Here is a 23,452-nt window from a genome sequence, read left to right on the forward strand (position 1 = left end):
ATATTTAACATTAACTAACAAAAGCTCGAAGTCGGTGGTGAGACCCTTCAGCCCATCCCATAACCGTGCAAGGTTTTCGGAAGACGTCCATATTCAGTACGTTAAATTACTACAGCTTAGGGAAGTTATTAACAAGTTTTAACCATTTATTTGCTCTTATTTAATTTTAGTAATTTTTTTATGAAAATTTAATTCATTCTCCTACGAAAACCATATAAATACAGATTTCACACTTTGTGCAAATTAAAAAAAAAAAATTCAACAAATTTTCATAAAAATTTCAAAATTTTTAAACAGAATTTTTAGAAAAATTTGGAGTATGCCGTTTTGTTTTTGAATTGAATTTTAGTGTAATAAAGTGTAAGTTTAAAGTGGCTCAATCACTCCGTTGATGTCAATTTTTGATTGCTGGTATTTTTGTGCATTTCCTACATACATACCTACATATATGGGATGCTTGAAATTTGTTTGTTTTATAACACTCAAGTCAGCAAAAAAACAAAATTGCCAAAAATTAAAGCGACTTTTGAACGACTTCAAATTTATAATTACTTTATTGCATCAAAATTCATTGGTCTATAAAACTTCATACTGGAAATTTTTCTGAAAATTATGTTTTGAGATTTTGAAATTTTGCTGAACATTTATTGATTTATTTTTAATTTGGTCAAAGTTTCAAACATGGATTTGCTTAACTTTTTTTTCGTGAAGAAAATATATTTTCATAAAAAAATTATTAAAAAATATGTAAGAAGCAAACAAGTTGTCAAAACTTGTCAATAAGTTTCTGGGCTGAGTTGCATATATGTACGGCTAATGTTGTTTTTATGTACGAATATAGTATACATCTCCGATCACCCCCCTAGCAACATTTTGTGAATTGTCATATTTCACATAAGTTCCAAGACCTTTTTTTAATTTATGTAGGTATCTTTTAATAAAAAAATATTGCTATTGCCCGTATTCTATATAATGCATGTATAATAAAATTGTATTTAATGTTATTTAATTGTAATAAAACTTAAAGTTAATAAATTTTATTGACAATTTTATGCTAAATGAAATTCTGGATATATGAAAAAATTTAACATATGAAACCAAAATAATTGTAAATAATACTAAAGCAACGTGTGAGACATTTAAAGAATTTAAATAAAGAAAATACAACAATTCAAATTAACTGTACTTTATCATTCATAGTAGAGTTGCTTGTGACTGCCACTAGCTTGGATTTGCCCGTAAGCGATTTTACCGCGATTTTCATGGCGACAGTAACAGTATTTATTCTACTAGTAAACTTTGAACTCTGACAATGGGATTAAAACAGCCCTTTTATCAGCATTTATTTGATTAACCAGCTATCTTGTTCGCTCGGTGTCTACGTGTCTATCTGTCAGACTGCCTCTGTTTGTAAAGGAGATAATTTTTTGAAGTGTAAATTTGAATACTTTCTTTCTGTTTGGAACGTTGAAGTTAATATATAAAAAATATGGTTCGATTTGGGTAACGGTTGCTCGCTTTAAACGTTTTATATTTGGCCTTCTGTGAAACAGAAATAGTTGTTCAAGTAAAATATAGTAACATTTTTATACTTCCATTTATTATAATTTCTACGTAAACTGCATCTGCAAATCGTAGATATTTACATCTGAAGAGACAAGAAAAAATATGAGTAAAGCGCCTTGGCAAAAGCTGAGTATTTATTGATGAAACTCACTTCTCGCTCAGTAGTGCATAAATAAAGTTGTAGCACCCAAGTGACGCATCACACAGGGCACAGGGCCAAAACGATCTATTAAAATACAGCAAAAGTTGGAGTATATTTAATATGATATATATAATATATATTTAAGACCTTTCCTCAAACAGAAAGTCTTCTTATTTTCAGAAATATTTTTGAAGTGAAAACTTCTTTAGAATCGTTGGGAGTGATTTGAGAAAAAGTGAAACGAAGAAACGACCCTCTTGGCTACGAAGCGTTATATTATATGTTGATATAAACGTAGCGACGAACTAAATAACTTTTAGGCCAGCGCCGACAGCATGGCGCGGTAGCCGAGCGACTAGCAATGTGAGCTTCCGATCCAAAATCCTTGGTTCGAATCACAAGAAAAAAACTTTTTTTATACAGTTATTTTATTTTATTTTATGATATGTTTATGAGGAGCTTTTTTTCATGGCAGAAATACACTCGGTGTTTTACCATTGCCTGCTGAGGGGTGAGCGCTATTAGAAAAATAGTTTTCCTTAATTTTGGTGTTTTCACCGAGATTCGAACTGACGTTCTCTCTGTGAATTCTGAATAGTAGTCACGTACCAACCCATTCGGCTACGGCGTTTGTTTAATTTTACTGATGCAAAAATGAGGGAAAATATTTGAATAAAGTTTGCTTACTGTTTACATATTTTCCAAAGGTGACGGAGAACCAAAAAAAAAAGTCGATTTTCAAACAAATACGAGTGCATATGTGTAATTGTGTTAGAGTTTCGGTCACGCCCCAGCAAAACCTGCGTGCATATGTGTTTGTAACATTCAAAAAAATGTAATTGTGTTAGAGTTTCGGTCACGCAGGTTTTGCTGGGGACGCTCATAATAGCAACCGCGTGTGTATTTTTATATTCGTAAATATTTTCATTTTTAAATATTTACCGCAATTATGCCGAAAAATAATGCAGAAAAGTGTCGTGAATATCGACAGAAAAAAAAATCAATAAATAGCATCACGGAATTCATTCACGAAAATTTAATAAAGTATACACCAGAAGTATCGCGGATACTTAGAAAAGATTACGATAAAGTTCCAATGATTTTAAGTGGCGATTTTAACGTAAATTTTGCATTGGACACAGCGGTTCCTTCAATTGACTTTCTCAATACAACATTCAATTTAAAAATGTGTAACAATCGCACTGAATCGACAACACGATCAAAAACAACAACTGACGCGGTATTTCAAAGATATGTTGACAACATCGAAACCAAAGCATTTGTATCATATTTTAGCTATCATAAGCCACTCGTATCATTTGTTGAAATTGAAAACATTGAGGATGAATAATAATAAAATGAAGAAAATAAAATATGAACTTTATAGCAATATTATAATGAACCTATAATTATCCCGCCCCTAATGCTGCTTTCGTCTCATTCTCTCTCAGTTTGTTTTACGGAAGGTTTCACTTCTATCGCGTCTAACCGTTAGACTGGTGTTTTTTTTTTCTTTAAATTTAGTAAGTATTGAAAAATTTAAGACTATTATAGAATTATACCTAAAAGCCTAACCTCGTATAACTAAGCACATCTCAGTCTATAAAAAATTATCCATTTGTATCTAACGACGATAATTCGTTGCTATTATTATTTTTTATTTCTCATTGAAAAGAAATTTGTTATACCCATTGGTGTGGAAACTTATCTCATCTGGGAAAATGTGCCCATCACGTTATGCTTTTGAGGGAATTGAGGGAGAACCCATAAGAACGCGGTTTTGGATGCTTTTACCCATACTTTTCTAAAAAACCTGATATGTTAGAGATTTATGCACAAATTAAAGCTTGAATCTTACACTACAATAGCCAAGTATGCAAATAAAAAAAAATGTAATGCCATGGGATAAATCTTTTAAGGCCCAGTAAGTATAATTTTTGTGAGCTCATGTAATAAAAATACTCGGGCGTTTGGGGGTCACTAATAACCACGTCCGGCAGTGGATACCCCGTACTTTTTTGCCCTAAAAATGACACTTTCAGATAGTGGGAATCAAAGATGTCAAACTGTAAGGATGTCAAACTGCCATGTGATTTAAACTATTTTGTAACATTTTTGGCCTCAGATACGTACGTCTTAAATCGCGAAAAAAAACTTATTTCATTCAAGTTAGGTTCAAATACGTTCTCTCTGTGAATTACGAATGGTAGTCACGCACCAACCCATTCGGCTACGGCGGTCGCCTTATTACAAATTCATAAATCCAGCGCTAAATGCCATCTACTCTTTAAATCAGGGCTATAATTGTATAATATATAATTAAAAACAAAAAAAATGTTTGGATCAGAAATTATTTTCCTTTGTTCGAAATTCTTGGGAAATTCTGTAAAATTAACCGAATTTACTCTTTGTTGACATCCATTGTCACCACCCTGTAACTCACAGCCGATTGAAACAAACCAAGAACAACAAAATACTTTTTTTAATGTGAAATGTCACCTTGACAACGAGTATACACTTTAAATGCTTTAAGTGATATCGATCACTACATCCATCCACCGAGAAAATAATGGACTTCTTTTTTCCCAAACTAATATAATATAATGTAAGATTGTAACTTAAGAATATAAGACTGCAGGCTTTTAAATTTCTAACGTAAGATAAAAATTTAGTTAAAGAAATCAAGTTTAGACTAATTAAGTCTTAAGTTGTGGTAATCCTAAAAGTATCGGACGTATTTTTAGCTGCATGAGAGCTATGGATATCGATAACCTTGGTTTGAGAGCTGAGAAGGGCAAACTGTGTTGATATTTCAGTTTAGTGAAGTTTGGCAAGCCATCATGAAACATTTAGCTCCAGAATGACGCTTTCAAATTGTGAAAAATAATTTTGAAAAAAATAAAATAAAAATATAAAAAAAAAGAATCTGTAAGAGGGAGAAGCTGCCGTTACTGTGAGTGACGAGTGCTGATTGAATTTTTCTTCCCCCATACTAATCAGCAAACTTCGACGACATTTGGTTCATAAAAAGCGATTTATTGCAAAATTCAAGCCACCATTGATGCCATTCGGCCAGATTTATAGAAAGAAGTAGTCACAAATTAGACTGATCGAATGGATCATGTAAGCCGTGGCCGCGGCGGGCATACGCCAGATTTAATATTCATAAAAAATTATCTACCAGATTAAACTAAAAAACAAAAGTTCGTTTCAATAATATTTCTGTTCTATATTATTATTTTAGGTTCCCAACTCTTAAAAAAACACCCCATACAATAATTTACTAATGCAGAATATAATACAATTATAATCCTCACAAGTTTAAGCTAAGCCTCTCTTTTAGTTTGACGAGAGCGTTGAGTATTTGCAATGAATAGTTGTATGCAGCACTTGGTAGATAGCAAAAACTTGTCAAATAGTTTTGTCTTAACTTGACGAGGGGCGATCGCTAAAATATTAAACGTTTTACGGATACCAAATCAATTTATTTCGATTGTACACTCAAATTTCGCACAAGCAGCCAATACGTCGCGCACAAGCGCATTCACTTGCAGCGCCCGAAAATATTCGCTTAATATTACATTTATAAATAAATAATATGTGTGCAAATAAATATATATGTGTATATATATATATACATATGTGTGTGTGTGTGTGCATCAGGGCTCTCAAGTAGCACATCGTTAACACTTGCTGGGTCGCTTTCGATTTCTCTCTCTCACACTGCCATTTCCGCTCATACATTTACATATTTTGCTCAAAAACTTTATACATGGAGCATATTATCGCAGTAGGGCTTTGGATTGGCTGCTGCGTATTTTGAATGGACAATATTGACAAATAAGAATTTTTTCTTTCCAATTTTTTTAACCGCGGTAAAATATACATCAGAAACCAGAGAGAAACAATTGTCCACACTTGTTGTTAGTCGATGTTTTTTTTTAATATTGTAATTTTTAATATCATAATAAACAAACATTGGTAATCGCAAGTATTTTACGCTGTTCTAAACATGAATAAAAAGTACTGGACTTTCCCAATTGGACGCGACTCGCGACGCACTGGCGCTCTCATAATTTGAGGAACTGACAATAAAGAGCACTATACAAAGCATTAGATAAATTAGTATTCGCTGTGAAGTCAAGTTGATTGGTTTAGTTGATTGGTGTGCGGTCAATTTACATCTCGCAGATCGCACGTTGTCGTAGACAAAATCTATAGTGAATTTATTGGTTGTATGTAGTAAATGTGATAAGGGTTTAATTGCAAGCATTCATGTTTGATTATATTGAAACTGCTCTAATGTTCTCGCTTTACTTTAAACTGCTGTTTTTTATACTTATATCAATTAGTCTTCGCGTGGAGTCCGATAATGCCTCATATTAAGAAAATGATTGCGTAAATCCAGCATAATTAATACCGATCGAATTCAATGAATTTAAAGTTTTCGTGCATTAATTGCAATACAAAGCCATTTTTATGAACTTCTTAACAAGCGCAGTAACAGCTTAGCTTTTAAAACGTGTTTGTAACAGATTTTTTCAAATTTTAATAAGTAATAAATTTAAATAAATTTTGCAAATCGGTATTTAAAAACTCAGCGTATTATGCAATATCTACTTTCTACTAATATTATATGTATTGTCAAACAGACAAAATGACTGCATTCTGCGAGAATAACTAATGTGTGAAAGAAAATTTGTTTATAATATAATAAAAGTTTAATGCTTTTTAGAAAAACAATTATGTATACGAGTATAATGGCACAGCTTCCTATAATTTTGTGATTTTTTGTACGACATACATATAAACGCATTTATTAATTATTGTAGTTGTCGTCCCTCCTTCATTTCTGGTATGTACATATGTATGTACTTATGCATATGTGCTATACCTGTATTACCTAAAAGCAGTCAATTCGACTTCTTTTAACATTTTAAATAATCAAATGAATTTTAATGTTGCATTGAGTAAATTTCTTATATGACTAGTTCGGCTCTGGATTGGAATAAGATTTTATATATTTTTTTGATTGCCATCACATGATGACATATAAGTAGATCATAAATTATACTGAAAAGTTGCAGTTGTTCATTGACTAAAGTAGTACTTGTTATTCGAATCCTTATGCCAGGCATGGCCATGCGAAGGAGAATCACTGACTGTAATCCTACGACTACACGCTTTGACAGAGTGGGAGAGCCGCGAGCAGCGCACGTGCCGACTTTAGACAGGCTTGCTTTATGCACTGCCAGTCGTTCAAACACATTGTTCAATTGATATCTTTTTCGCCCTGAATTAAAGAAAGAAATGTTAAATAGATGAGAGTTATTGAAGGCGGAGCCTACGGGGCAAAAAATTTAAAACTTAGTTATTTATGGTCAGCAAAATGGGGCCCCGAATTTTTGAGAAAAAATATGCCCAGAGATAGGTTCAAGCGAATCCTGTGATTTATTCGTTTTGGCAAAAAACCCGAAGAAGGTTGACGCCACCAAACAAATAAATTTGTTTTCGTTACCGAAATATGGGACAAGTTCATGGAGATAGTCAAGCTTGCTATAAACCAGGGAAAAATATAACAGTTGACGAGCAATTATTTCCGACAAAATCCGGTTGCAAGTTTACACAGTCTATGCTTAATAAACCTAACAATTTTGGCATACAGCTTGCATCAGAAGTTAGTAGAAAAAACGATTTGAATGGTTTCCCTTACTTGGGGAAAGATAAACAACGACCATCGTCAATGCTTTGCAGTGAACACATTGTTCTAAAATTTGTCGAGCCATATAAAAACTGCGGAAGAAATATTCCGACCGATAACTTTCTCACTAGCTCCAAACACTAGTTGGAACTATTAGAGGAATTAAAAGACAACTACACAAAGCAGCCAAAGAAACGTAGGATAACAGCTTCGTTTTTCGACTTTTTTATATAAATCAGAAAACTGTGTCCTCACAATATATAAAAGCAAACTGAATAAAGTAGTAGCTGTTCTAAGTTACAGGCATACATTTGAAAAAATTGATAAAAGTTACAATATAAAAAAAATGTTGCCGGATATGTTTCTATGTAATTTTATAACAAAACAAAATTTTGAGTTGATATGACAGATCAAATGGCTAAAAAATACACAGTTAAATCTAGTTCTCGTAGATGGTCCCTCAAAACATTTTTCGATATTCTAGATTTGAATGCTAGAAATACTTGGATCCTTTACAAAGAAACGCCAGGAATACAAATACAACGAAAACAGTTCTTGTTCCAATTAGAAGATCAGCTTTCTACAGATTACAAAGTTGCTAAACAGAAAAATTCATCGAAACAGTCACCGACTAACATTCGTTGTGTACGGTCACTATCTCTTCCGTGTGTAGTAGTTGTACTCGCTTTGCATTCATATTCGTTTACCTACGTAAACACATTAATAAATCAACTTAAATTGTCCATGTACAGTTGCTTACGAGAGTGATCTCCGACGGTTAAGTGTTATTATATAGGTGTGAAACAATGCCCCTTGGGGCATCCCCACCTAGGGAAAGTAGGTTCGCCCTATTTTCTCCTGGTGTTCATAGCAAGCGAAAATCCCCAACAAAACTCGAGAATCATATCCCGAACTACCTCCAGTTTTTGCGAATACAGACGATCCTAAATTTATTGTGAAGAAACAAAATCCATATCCAATTATTCCTGCTTTGCAGCTACAAAGCTACATATATTAGCTATCAGCAAGGACATAATTTCCATTTCTGCGTTGCGTGATGGAAGCCTTTTAGTGCTTAATAAGAATAAAAAAATCGCTGGGAAATTCATGTCTTCAAAACTTCTTCCAGGTATATGTTTAATTAATGTAATTTATCAAACAAATTTAAACTGTGGGAAAGGCACTTTTGCCCCTTTCTTTAACAACCTAACCGACGCAGAAATCGTTATGGCTTAAAAATGCATGGCGTAATCGCTGCATACAAACTCCAAAAGAAGTAATATACTGCAAATTTCTAAAAGCCAACAACTTGTTAAGACGGATCTAAAATGTTAGCTTACATTTACCTCTGCTTATTTTATTTAGTTAGAAGTATTTAAATAATTACTTAACGTTAGGCCTTATTTAAAGTACATTTACATTTTTTGGCATCAGACAGCCGATGGCCCATATTGTGCTGCTGCCTGCTTATATTTGTATAACTTGTTATTATACAAATTTAATAATAATAATAATTCATCGGAACATGAAGACCGATATAACTGCAACATCATCACATACTACATAATCTGACAAACGAAATATTTGTCAAGTACAACTTTGCCACAATAACAAAACAAAAAATTGACCAAAAAAAAAAAAATTATGAAAAATGTCAAAAGTATGTCTGTGGAAGATGTACACATAAGACGTTTTCCACTTTCACTTGCTTAACCCTCCGTTGGACACTTTTTTCTAAACCTTCGGTTAGGCATAAGGGTCTGGCCTTTTTTCGTCCTACTTGAGGATCCTTTATAACCTTTTAAATATCCATAAATCGATAACAAATTAAAATTTAGGCCGCCGTAGCCGAATGGGTTGGTGCGTGACTACCATTCGGAATTCACAGAAAGAACGTAGGTTACAATTTCGGTGGAACACCAAAATTAAGAAAAACATTTTTCTAATAGCGGTCGCCCCTCGACAGGCAATGTCAAACTTAGGTCCCTCCATTTGTGGAACAACATCAAGATGCACACCACAAATAGGAGGAGGAGCTCGGCCAAACACCCAAAAAGGGTATTTGGGAAGCTACCTGCAAGCTCAAGTCGATAGCTTTCATGTTCAAAATCGAACATTTTTTCGTTTGTCAGAATATGTTGTATTTGATGATGTTGCAGTTAATCTCTGTGGGTCTTCATGTTCTTCTAACTGAAACAAAAACTGTTTTCGTAGTATTTGTACTCCTGGCGCTTCTTTGTGAAGGATCCAGGCATGCATAGCATTCAAATCTAAAATATTGAAAAATATTTGTAGGAGCCATCTACGAAAACTATATTTCACTTTAAATTTATTATTTATTTATTAGTAGATTTATTATTAATAGTTATTAAATTTTTTACCTCTAAGTTCCACGAGCTTATAAAATTCCAATGAATGCACTTATTTCCAGTAAAGATGTTGTCCAATCGTACCCCAAAATTCGGCGGTCTTCTTCTTCTTTGTACTTTCTAATATGTTTGCTAATATAGTTATTAGGCCGGGTCGATTTGTGGGGAGGCAAAAAAATCGCCCATTGCTCTGTGAAAATCATATTCTAGGGATCAAAATAAGAAACTTTGCCGAAGGAACCATACCTCTAAAACGAATTCTGATGTCCCCCAATTTGGGTCGAACTTTTTAGTTTCTTTTCTATAACTCACTTAAATTAATTTTTTCATTTACATATGTTCTGACTAAATAAATTTCTTAAGAGAAAAAATAGATGTTATTATAAATAAAGAATAAATATTATTATACTATAAATAAATAAAAATAAAGAAAAAACATAGCCATTTACCTGATTTTTTCATGTAAAGGCCAAAAATGGTGATATTTTGAAATTGGGGGACATGAGAATTCGTTTTAGAGGTATGGTTCCTTCGGCAAAGTTTCTTATTTTGATCCCTAGAATATGGTTTTCACAGAACAATGAGCGATTTTTAAATCGACCCGCCCTAATATATATATATATATATATATTGTATATATGTAGGAAATGAAGGAGGGTAGAGGCAGCTACTATGATTAATAAACGGTTGTATATGTTGTACAAAAAGTCACAAAATTATAAGAAGCTGTGTCATTATATATGTACAAAATTTTTTTTTTAATTGAAATTTAAAAACAGTCAAAATGACTTCATTAGGCAATCTAATGTTAAGGACATAGTTTTTCCCATACAAACTGAAATTTTCATACTACATATTTTTTAGATGTGGTATTTCATCACGACCACGTTACTGAATCTCAGTTGGAAATACACCTAACTCTTTCTTTACACGGTAGATACATGCTTTAGAAAAGCGTGTAAAAACAAATCCTGTAAACAAATACATGCGGCACGTGGTAAATTTCGAGACCGGTAACTCGTAATTAATGAATTATTTATCATTGTTTATTGACTCTTGTGAGCTAGACAGCTCCAATATACTCAAATTAGCACCAAATCAATTTTTAATTGTATTTCCTAAAAATATTGAGTACTTGCACTTGAATTTTCCTGTTATCTACTCTATGTCAACGTGTAATCTCAGCGATCTTGTGATTGTATAAATACGAAAAAATAGAAATACAAAACTTCACAGAGAATGTTTCGTAGTATTATAGACATGATCTTAACCTTTCAGTAGCATTAATATTAAGTAGCACAGTTGGATCACTGTTCACTAATCATTTATCAATCAGTAGTACTGACAAAGAACGGCGTCTTAGGGTAGCAGGTGTTTAATAGAAAAATTTTGTTATCTCGACATATATGTATGTAGTATTTATTTTTGAAGTTTGCGTATTTTGCTGTGACAACAATATTGGTTGCATAACACCGTGCGACAGTGAAATTTATCCAGGAACATTTTCATATGCGGATGAAATTATAGATTTTATGTCTCAATGCTGCACACTAAGTTCTTAATTTTTTCACCAGCTTTATTTTTAAAGAACTTTTAAGGGCCAAAGAAGTAAGTTTTTCAAGAAATGATAATAAAATACTTGTGCTGGATATTCAAAAACAAGTTAATTTTTGTAGTAAGGTGTAATAATAATTAGATTAGAGCAGTGATAATTCTTTGCCATAAATGGCAGGCTTGTTTACTCAAATATGAACGAGACGGTATCAATAAAACGGTCCGCGGATGACATATGGCAAAAATAAATTTTTTGTTTTTTGGTAGGACTGTTATAAGCTTACATGGCAAATTTCAGCGTGATATGTCACATAGTTTGTTTTCTGTGCTACTGTAAACAAGTCAAGCTCGAGTGTGTTCTTCGAATTTAACGATGGAAATTCAAGTTGAACAAAGAATTTGTTTGAAATTTTGTTATTCCAACAAAATTTCGGCTTCAGACGTCTTAAAAATGTTGCAGACAACTTATGGGGACTTTGCTCTATCGCGTGCACATGTTTTCCAGTGGTACAAATCGTTCAAAGAGGGCCGTACATCAACCCAAAAAACCACGCCAAAGTCGCTCAAAAATTAAGGTTATGCTGACTGTTTTTTTCGATTACGAAGGTGTGGTGCACTCGGAGTTTCTTCCGCAAGGCCGATCGGTTAACGCTGAATATTATTTAGACGTTTTAAAGCGTTTGCGCGAGAACATTCGTCTTAAAAGGAAGGAATTGTGGGACAACAAGTCATGGTTCTTGCATCACGATAATGCACCAGCTCACACATCACGTCTTGTTCGCGATTATTTGAACAAAAATAATGTTAATATCGTTCCGCAATATTCGCCTGATATGGCTCCATGTGACTTTTTCCTGTTTCCCAAGCTGAAGTTGCCGCTCCGTGGAAAACATTTTGAGACAATTGAAGTCATAAAAGAGAATTCGAAGAACACACTCGAGCTGGACTTGTTTACAGTAGCACAGAAAACAAACTATGTGACATATCACGCTGAAATTCGTCACGTAAGCTTATAACAGTCCTACCAAAAAACAAAAAAATTATTTTTGCCATATGTCATCCGCGGACCGTTTTATTGATACCGTCTCGTTCATATTTGAGTAGAAGATATATATAGACGTACATATTTATGTATATGGATATCATATACGATATTTACACTTGAAATAGTTGAAGTCAAATAAGAGTTATTCGCTGGGAAGTGTTTTTGTTGTTGAATTCAATTAAAAAGGCGCGTGGCCACTGATATTTATGGTGAGTCTAATGCTAGCAAACCACTAAAGAGTTTCGTGGATCGCGCTGATATTTCTATGCGGAAGCCATTTGGTATCAGAAAGATTAGAAAAAATGATTGGAAAGATTAGAAAATATATAATAATTAATATTTTCAAGACTATGGTTCAACGATTTCTCGACCATAAAGATTAAGTCATTTGATTTTATATTTGCATACTTAACATATGTATATAGTATATGTATGATTTGTTTGATTTGTACTTTTAATTTATTTTATATCTACGATGTGTCGTGAAAGAGTAAGTAACTTTTCTAATTTCGCGATCAACGTACATTTTATTTTAAGTTTTATTTTTGTTTTGCTTGTACGCATGCCCATATTTCCACACGACATATGATTGCTGTTTCACCTATATGAGATATTTAATTTATTTTCGACAACTTAACAACGACTAACTTTTGAACGGTTTATTTCGCTAGGAAAGAATTGGATAAAATATCCGAATTGTGTGGCCAAAAAACTGCAGAGACTGTGAACTCACCAGATTTTAAAAGGTAAAATGGCTATGAAAAATCGGAGATTCGCATGAATTGGGGAGATAAAGTCCATATCGTTGGAAGAGTTCAGGCCATGCCAAAGCGCTTTTTGATTAGAGGTGGTTTGAGAAATGGCAAATGAGTAGGACTACTTGGAAGGGGACAAATTAGATGTTGATGTAAATTCGAGAAACTTAAAATTTTCGAAAAAACCACCTTATTTTTTGAATGCACCTTGCACATTGTGCACTACTACATGGTTCCAAACCAATGTGTTTCTAGTGTATACACATGGCTGGGATGCGTACTATATCATTTTTCATAGTTAGTTTAACCCCGCGATATCCTAGGAAATTATAGTTATCAGAGCACATTTTTTTTTTTAATTTTTTTGGTGTCTCTGCAGAATAAAGGGTACAGTTAATCTATATCTAATTTTTGCATGAAACTTATTCAAAATGTTTTTTCAACATGCTATACGAAAAGCTGCACAAGCGCTTACTCTCGTACTGTGCTGCATTTGAACATTTATCTGGGCACTCAATAGCAGGTACATTGTTGAAATGTGGCTGTGGTTCTATTATTGATGGCACACGGGTATAAAAATTCCTTGTTTCGACCTTTAAGAAACGTTTTCAGGGCCTTCAGGTTTTATGCCGCCTCCAAATGGCAAACATTTTTCGGAATCCACAGTACTCACTGAGTTCAGTTGGTAGTTAGATAGATAGAAGTAGCTGCCACCAAAAACAGAAACAACTTTTTTTGTACATTTTGCATTTTAAATCTTTGCATTAATTCATTTCAATTGGCTACTTAGCCTAAGTAGCACTTTGAATAATTAACAGTCAATTTTTTAAATATATTTCTATGGAGATACTACAGCCGACTGGGTACTTGTACTTGAGTTCTCCTGTTATCTAATCTCAGCATCTTTGGATTGTACAAAAAATATAAAAACAAAGCTGCACATGAAATGTTTTGTAGGATTATCGATAGGATCTTAACCTTTGAGTACCATTAATATTAGGTAGCACAGGTCAATCACTATTCACTACTAATTGATTAATCAGCAGTTCGGCATTTTAGCTTGGCAGATTTTCAATATAACTATATTATTATATCGACATCTAATACTTATTTTTGATGAAACTATACTATATATTTTATGTCTCAATGCTGCACACTGAGTTCTTCATTTTTTCATCAATTTAAGTTTTTAAAGGACTTTTAACTACCAAAGTACTAAATTTGTCAAAAAATCATATAAAATACTTGTGTTTAATATTAAACAAAAATTTAATTTTTGTCGAAGGTGTAATAGATTAGAGCAGTGCTAATTCTTTGCCATACATGGCCCGCTTGCTTGTATACAGACGTACATATTTATGTATCAGACTTGAATACTTGCGATTTTTTGTTGTTCCTAAAACTGAAAATACATATGAAAAAGCGGAGATTTTTAAATTTTTTTTTAAGGTTTTTCTTCCTTTTCTTTCAATTTGCTCTTACACAAAGTGGTTTATAGTATCTAATCCGTTCCTTATTCTCGGGCTAAACCCAGGTTGTCATATACCAAAATTACCGATGGAATCTTTAGTCAATGAATACTGGAAGCTATTGGTATGGCCTATTTAACAAAATTACAATTTTCCTTAAAATTAAAATTGTATGTAATAATATAAAAAATAATACAAAATACAAAAATGTGGGGAGTTGTGAGACACCATGGTTTAAATCAATAAAAATGACTTATTTTAGTTGTTAGTTCTTTATTAAGATGAAAAATAAAAAAGAAAAGACAATTGTTATAAAAAAGTGTATAAAAAATGCAATGCCATCAATCTGATGATTCGCAGTGAGAACATGTATAATAACCAGTTCGTAACACTTTAGGTGCACAGCTCGATCGCAATGGATGGAGTTGTAAAAACTCAAATTTAACCAAAAATTTCATGATATATATAGGTATATACAAACAGTGCATGAATATTGCGAGGTACTTATGAAAGATGCGGTAAAACCTCGAAAAAAACGGTGTCTCACAACTCCCCACATTTGTTGTCTTACAACTCCCCAAATCGTTTTTTTTTTATAAATGGCCGCGTAGTCATAAACACATCGAACGTTCATGCCCAAGTGAATGTGTAAATTCAAAGCTAATAGGACAATTAATAATTTGTATATATTAACGTTTGCAATTTGCTTCAACAACTGATCGAATGTATCGCAAAACAAATGATGAAAAAAACTTACCGAGAAATTGCAAAACACAGTAACTGGAGAGACGTCGAATGCGTGTAAATATGACCAATGCTAGCTGAAAAGTGAGATCGCATCGAGAACACTTGTTGACACTTAAAATCGAATGTAAACAAATGATTAATGCCGAAAGGTAACAATGTCTCACAACTCCCCATTTTCCCCTACAAAATTTCTTATACTTTTGTAGTTTGTCTTATTCAGAGGTACCAAGATCATTCCAGCCACAGCTGGTCATATTGAAAAATAATTTGGATCAACGAGTAACGTGCTTCCAAAAAACTAATTAATCTACCATATGTGCATATGTATGTGTATATGTACATAGTTTTGATATTTACTTAAATTTTGAGAATTAAAATGCCTAGTAGAGTTGAATATTTTTATGTATTTTCATTCACAATTATTGGTTTTTTGCTAATGTGATATATAAGTAATGACTTTCGATTTACAAGTGGTTTTTTCGCATTTTAAAGCCCAGCTATGCGGGATTGTTAGTTTCAGCATAGCTTGAAGGAATCTATAAAAGAGGCCTAGCAATAGGCAAATTTAGGGTAAAAAAGTAGTTTGTGTATAAGTTCGCTGTGTGCAAAATGTGCCGACCTACGTTCAATGGCAATGAGCAGGCACAAATGAGAAAATGTGCGCACACGTGTCCGGTGATTTGTTCTGTGCTTACTGGTTTTTCGTTTGACTATGCCGCGCGTTATTACTTTTGCTTTTAGCATTATTAGGACAACATTTTTCGAAAACATTCTACTGCTGATCTATCCGTTGCGTTGAATTGCGTTGTTGCATTGAGTAAGTAATAACATGGAGTCACAATCAATCACTCAATTTTTGGCAAATCGTCATGTGTAGGCGGCAGGTCGAGTGAAAAGAAGAAGGTAAATAATCGCAATAAGTTGTATATGGGAGTAAGAAAAAGAAGTTGACACGAAGCACATGTCGTGCCAATTTGTTTTCACCCAAGCACTGAGCTAGCGTACGGTAAACCTATATATTTGTGTGTACGCATAAATGAAGCATACATATAGCTTCTGCCCAATAAGGAATAGACTTTACCAATAAAACGGTCCGCGGATGACATATGACAAAAATTAATTTTTTGTTGGATGGTAGGACGGTTATAAGTTTACATGGCAAATTTCAGCGTGATATGTCACATAGTTTGTTTTCTGTGCTACTGTAAACAAGTCAAGCTCGAGTGTGTTTTTCGAATTTAACGATGGAAATTCAAGTTGAACAAAGAATTTGTTTGAAATTTTGTTATTCCAACAAAATTTCGGCTTCAGACGCCTTAAAAATTTTGCAGACAACCTATGGGGACTCTGCTCTATCGCGTGCACGTGTTTTCCAGTGGTACAAATCGTTCAAAGAGGGTCGTACATCAACCCAAAAAACCACGCCAAAGTCGCTCAAAAATTAAGGTTATGCTGACTGTTTTTTTTGATTACGAAGGTGTGGTGCACTCGGAGTTCCTTCCGCAAGGCCGATCGGTTAACGCTGAATATTATTTAGACGTTTTAAAGCGGCCGCCGTAGCCGAATGGGTTGGTGCGTGATCAGAGGTCGTTGGTTCGAATCTCGGTGAAAGCAAAATTAATAAAAGCATTTTTCTAATAGCGGTCGCCCCTCGGCAGGCAATGGCAAACCTCCGAGTGTATTTCTGCCATGAAAAAGCTCCTCATAAAAATATCTGCCGTTCGGAGTCGGCTTGAAACTGTAGGTCCCTGCATTTGTGGAACAACACAAAGACGCACACCACAAATAGGAGGAGGAGCTCGGCCAAACACCTAACAGAAGTGTACGCGCCAATTATTTATTTTTATTTTTTTTTAAAGCGTTTGCGCGAGAACATTCGTCTTAAAAGGAAGGAATTGTGGGACAACAAGTCATGGTTCTTGCATCACGATAATGCACCAGCTCACACATCACGTCTTGTTCGCGATTATTTGAACAAAAATAATGTTAATATCGTTCCGCAAGCACCGTATTCGCCTGATATGGCTCCATGTGACTTTTTCCTGTTTCCCAAGTTCAAGTTGCCGCTCCGTGGAAAACATTTTGAGACAATTGAGGTCATAAAAGAGAATTTGAAGAAGGAACTGAAATCCATACCGAAATCGGCCTTCCAGAAATGCTATGATGATTGGAAAAAACGTTGGCATATGCGTATCGCCTCCAATGGTGATTACTTTGAAGGTGATAAAATAAAAATTGAACAATAATTAACCGTTTGTGTTTTATTAAATCAGTCTCGTTCATATTTGAGCAGAAGGTATATGTATCAACAAAAATTATTTCTTCATATAACATAAATTGTTTGATTCTCCTCTTTGTATTTTTGGAGAATTGTTAAATAAAATATGTACTTTATAATTATTTTATATTAATATTTATATCTTATCGATTTTAAAGGAATCTACTGAATTGCTGACGTAACTTCGTTGCCCTCTGATCAAGGACTGATTAGAGAGTGTAAAGGTTTGATTATGCAACTCGCATAAACTATAAACTATGAGATAAAAATCTGTCGAATACACTTTGCATATGTCTGATTACCCAGAACTAAGTGCAACTTGCGAAATGTTATCAGTCTGTTGAATTTAGATTTGCTGAAACTTTTGCTTAAGGGCCACTTCAAATCAGCGTATTTTTTTACATATTTGCATTTTTTTTTTGTTTTTAAACTAATTGATATAGGCAAATTGTTAATGTAATACGACTATTTTTTCTAATACTACGTTTTTTCTATATGTATATGAATATATGCGAAGCATAATAAGCCTTAAGTTTTCTAAATTTATGCCATGTTGCAAGTACATACTTATACATTTACTTTCAAAAAAATGTAACAAAATAAGGAAGACTTCTTTGGGATTAATAACTAAAATAAAAATGAGAACGCTCGTAATTAACTTTTTATTCAGTATTGCCAGTAAAATACTTTAGTTGCCGAAACAAAGTCGGTTTTATTTTTATGAACAAATTGACCCGCCCTAATGTACATACATTGCACCAGATCATACTATACATAAGTTTCAAGGTGACATTGTGCTTACATTTTTTTTGGTTTTTGTGGTGAAGCCAATGGTATGTTAGAGAGATTCAAAATGGACGTAAAAGAAAATTCGATACATTCTGCAGTCCACTACGACCAGTGTGAACAGTTGAAGCAAAACGGCCAATACAACGTGGGCTAATTATATATGGACCTAATACAATAAAAAGTGCCTAGTCGAGCCTAGTCACATTATTCCTTTACTCAGGAGTTGATGATTATAAAGAAATTTTCTTTTATTAAAAACGAGTCATTATAATTAATTTCAACATCGAATTAAAGGCAAAATACAATCGGCACTTTTTCCCTCACATACCACTAGTTTACACCAAAAATGGTCCTCGACCAAAAGACGTTTTTTACACTAATTTGAGGTCGCTGAAACCAAATATGAATTTTATTTCTTTTTTTCAAAGAACGGTTTCCGAGATATTCCCAATGGGCAATAGTGCAGTTATTACCTGCAATCTCGAAAACAGGGCGCGCCATTTCTTTGAAGTGCATAAATTTCGAAAGGCACACATATAACCTACATGGTAATATATATTATAATTCGTGTCAATGGAAGTCGTAGTTTTCGCAAAACAGCTGTTGAAAGTAAAAAAAAGGAATTTTTGACGTTTTTTACTAAATTATCAAAATTTATTAACTTTTTCTGGAACAACAAATTTTTCTATATATTTTTTTCTGAAAGACAATTTTGTCACATTTTAAGTCTAAGTTTGTCTGAATCGACGAAAAATTGTAGAAGTTATGACCCATAAAGTCAACACGTGTGATTTTGCAGCTTTTGACTTGGCTATGTTTGAGGTCGAAAGTACGCTTTTACTCTCAAACTTCTTCTTTTATGTTGCACGGAATCTTCACAAAGTTGCATCCAGCAGTAGTCGCTCATCATTCCTTGATCCCAAAAGCCCTCATAACGCTTTTCAATTGTAGCAATGTCTTGATGAAATCGCTCGCCTTGTTCATCACTTTCAGCCCCCAAATTCGGAGGAAAAAAATCCAAATGGCTGTGAAGTAGGTGCATTTTCTACGACTTGAGAGCACCTGTTAACAAAAACAAAGTTAATTGTAAATTTTCCAATAATTTTCCAATCAATTTATATGATAAATATATTTTGGAGTATGTACGTTTTACAATACTAACCAATAGTTTTAAAGTATTTCATCATTGTATGAATCAATTGACGGCCGTTGTTGCTCCTGTTGTTTCCCAAGAATCCATGAACAACTTTTTGGAAAGCTTTAAAAGCTTTAGCTTCGGAACTGTCAAGGCATTGTTGAAATTCTGTGTCCGTAAACAATTTCTTTATCTGTGGACCGACGAATATACCGGCTTTGATTTTCTCTGTTAACAACCTTGGGAACTTGGGTTTCAGGTATTTAAGGGCTGTGTTTACCGGTTTTTTTGCCAAAGTTTTTCAAAATTCTTCATTAGCCCTCTGTCGTCGTGCACAAATTTATACTTGCAGAAATATGGCGCCACCGAAAAATATACACAGACGTACAATGTTCATACCTAGCTCTTATTTAGCTGGAATTGGTAGAATGGGCAATTAGCTGGAATTGGTACAATGGGCAAATAAGCCTATTCTGCGACAATTATATATGTATATTTATTTGTATGAAATAATTATTATTTTTAATTATACTCGTAGTGAGCCTAAGAACAGTTATTTTGCGTGACTCAATACGCAGGCTGGCATGATTTATTCACTTTTGTTCGAAACCGTATTGTATACATCAAAAGGATATACGATGAAATTGTCTTAATTCACATAATATGTTATAACTTCTACAATTTTTCGTCGATTCAAACAAACTTAGGCTTAAACGTAGGTGACAAAATTGTCTTTCAGAAAACTTGTCTTATGTCGATATAAAAAAATTTTTTGTTCCAGAAAAAAGTTAATAAACTTTGATAATTTAGTAAAAAACGTCAAAAATGCCTTTTTTTACTTTTAACAGCTGTTTTGCGAAAACTACGACTTCCATTGACTCGAATTATATATTGCCATGTGTGCCATATGTGTGCCTTTCGAAATTTATGCACTTCACAGAAATGGCGCGCACTGTTTTCGAGATTGCAGGTAATAACTGTACTATTGCCCAAAAAACAGATTTTTTGGGAATATCTCGGAAACCGTTCTTTGAAAAAAAAAATTTTAATTCATTTTTGGTTTCAGCGACCTCAAGTTAGTCTAAAAAACGCTTTTTGGTCGAGGACCATTTTTAAAAGTAAAAATTCCTAAACTAGTGTAATTTAATATAAGTAAATGTCATCCGCTCGACAGACTTGCCAATGTCCTCCGAGTGTATTTTCGCTATGAAAAGGCTCCTCATAAAACATCATCTGCCGTTCGGAGGCGGCATAAAACTGAACAACATCAAGACACACCCCACAAATTAAATAAGGAACTCGGTCAAACAACATGCAAAGAATACACGATCCAATTATTTTATATGCACATACGGGGTTACCGAGAAAGTCGTAATTACTTGTATACAATAAAGATAATAATAATTTCTAAATTAAATAAGCACCCCGTAAGCGGATTACGGGCTCAATTAGTACCGTTTACAATTTGTTTTTTGTTTGCTTCCATAAAATATTACACGTGTCGTGAGACAATAAGTAATTTGACTAAAAAGAAAAAAAATGAAAGAAAGAGTAGTATTGAAGAACCACTGCTCACAAGATCATTTAACAAAATTAATGCCACTAGTAAATAAAAGTGAATACAAAAAATTTCGCATCAAAACTTTACAATTTGACTACATATTTTATGCCAGATCCTTTGGTGTCTTTCTTTTAAGATGTCTTTGACAATATTTCACTACATTTGGGAGCCTTCTCATCATAGAATTTATGTGCGTCAGTAACCTGCTTATGTGTCTTCTGTATTAGTAATGGTCCTAAGTATTTTAGATTGTACTCGCTGCAGGAAACTTAAGTTTGATTTGGAAGCAGTGCCCCAAATCTGTATCCCATATTTCCAAATAGGTGTAATTGTTATTTCATAAATGCGGAATTTATTTTTCAATGATAATTTGAACTGAGGTCAGTCGGTGTGGATTTCGAGAGTAACTTTTGATTTAATTTCGCCTTTTCTTTATATTTTCCTACCAGTTTAATTTGGAGTTGTTTGTTATGCCCAGGTATTAGGCTTTGTTGTAAATATGTCGTCAGAATTACCAATCCTAATCGGTTCCATGGTTACCCTTTTAAATATTTGTGTACTTTCTTGTATTATTTTACCTGCATCAATTTCGATTTTCCATTTTTTTATAACTTCGGTGTCATACTAAAAATAGACAATTATATATCAAATATAATGGCGCCTGTCCTGACATCCAAGCAATAACCGCAAGCATTCCCCAAACATTTCTTAAGAAGAAACAATTTGCAAATATACGTGGCTAGAAATTTAACAATGTAAACTTTCTTATTTATTATAATTCAAGGCCGTACCTATTCCTGTTACGAGTTTTCATTATTTTCCTTTAATTTTTTTTGATGGTTTAAATTATGTCAGATACTAAATACGATGTGCTTGGAATCGATGTTTCGTCATGTTTGACTGCCTGCTGAGTCAACTTATATTCGTCAAAAATTAGTCCGTTTTGAATAGCTGAGCGGGTCATACTAGTTTTTGAAAAAAAAAAAATTACAAAGTAGTTGCCATACAAAAATTGTTTTGTTTAGTAAAGCATCGTAAATTCAAAAGCTTTTTAAGCAGCCATGTCAGAATAAGCTGTTGGTTCAAATTTTATTTACTCTTTTTATTAACTGACATACCCTTTAGTCACACGTATAAACTGAAAAAATTCGGATCTTTCAACTAAAATTAAGTGGACGTACCGCGAAAAACAATATATAATATATATATAATATAATATTTTTAAAAGCCTCTTTTGAACTGAATATCTCCCCAAATTAACCAGAAATAATCTAAATAGTAATGTGCTTAAGTATCCAGGACGACTTTTCCTTTGCATATATATAAATTGCATCCGAGAGTGAGCGAAAGGCTGTTATCGCAATTTAATTTTTGATTAGTTAATTAAATAATTTTTCTTATAAAACCGCGTACATAATTAACAATATTGAATATTATGAAACGCACGCTCATGCATACATAAATAGTATTTATTTGCTCTATAACACTTGACTGATAATTAAAATTAGAGGGCACTGTATGTAAGGAATATAAATACGTAAATAATTGAGTGAGCGAAAGGCGATTGACTTTCATAATTGAGTCTCGTGGAATGAATGTGCAAGCATGCATGTTTATCTATTACAAGCAAATTTATATGTGTATGTTTTGGCATAATAAAGCGGGTCGTATACAGGCCATAATCATTATGCAAATATATACACTGAATGAATAATTAAATTTATTCGTTTACAATAATACAAATTTGAATAAATTTTGCTATAAAATTTCCATTTGTTATATTAATTTCCGTTGCAGTAAGAAACTAAGGGAATAATAACTTTGTTCTAAATAAATATGTCGGAATACGTAGTCGATGTACGTTCAGACACCGTGAGCTTACCATCTCCGGAAATGCGTCAAGCTATGTTCGATGCAGTCGTGGGTGATGATGTTTACGGTGAGGATCCGACAATAAATGCGCTGCAAGAAAAAGCGGCCAAGTTATTTGGGAAAGAGGCGGCTCTTTTTGTACCCAGCGGCACCATGGGCAATTTGCTGGCATGTAAGTACCTATTCAAACACTTTTAATTATAAGTATACCAGGTGGCGCAAAATTAGATATATAACTTTGCACATTCCGCCGTACGTCAATCATATTTGACACTTATACAGCTGCAGTAAAGAAACAGACAAACAATGGAGCGCATAAAGGTCAAAATAAAGATGTTCATCACGCAAAACCATTTTTTTCTAATTAGTAAGAAAGTTATTCGAAAATAAAATTGGATGATAAATTTTGCGCCACCATATATTGGATCTAATAAATAGAGGAAAGCATGGATTGGATTTTCACACCCAC

General features: G+C 33.4%; 1 protein-coding gene across 1 annotated transcript in view; it reads left to right on the forward strand.

Annotated features, from left to right (window-relative positions):
• Positions 1–5,848: 5,848 nt before the first annotated feature.
• The window catches only part of LOC129253147 (uncharacterized), a 32,562-nt gene continuing 14,958 nt past the window's right edge, over positions 5,849–23,452 (forward strand). Inside the window, exons 1-2 of the mRNA XM_054891412.1 lie at positions 5,849–5,940; positions 22,909–23,155. Coding sequence (XP_054747387.1) covers positions 22,948–23,155 — 208 coding nt within the window. The 5' untranslated portion in view covers positions 5,849–5,940; positions 22,909–22,947. The remainder of the gene's footprint in view (positions 5,941–22,908; positions 23,156–23,452) is intronic.

This window comes from Anastrepha obliqua, chromosome 1, assembly GCF_027943255.1.
Source record: "Anastrepha obliqua isolate idAnaObli1 chromosome 1, idAnaObli1_1.0, whole genome shotgun sequence".
Lineage (NCBI taxonomy): Eukaryota > Metazoa > Arthropoda > Insecta > Diptera > Tephritidae > Anastrepha > Anastrepha obliqua.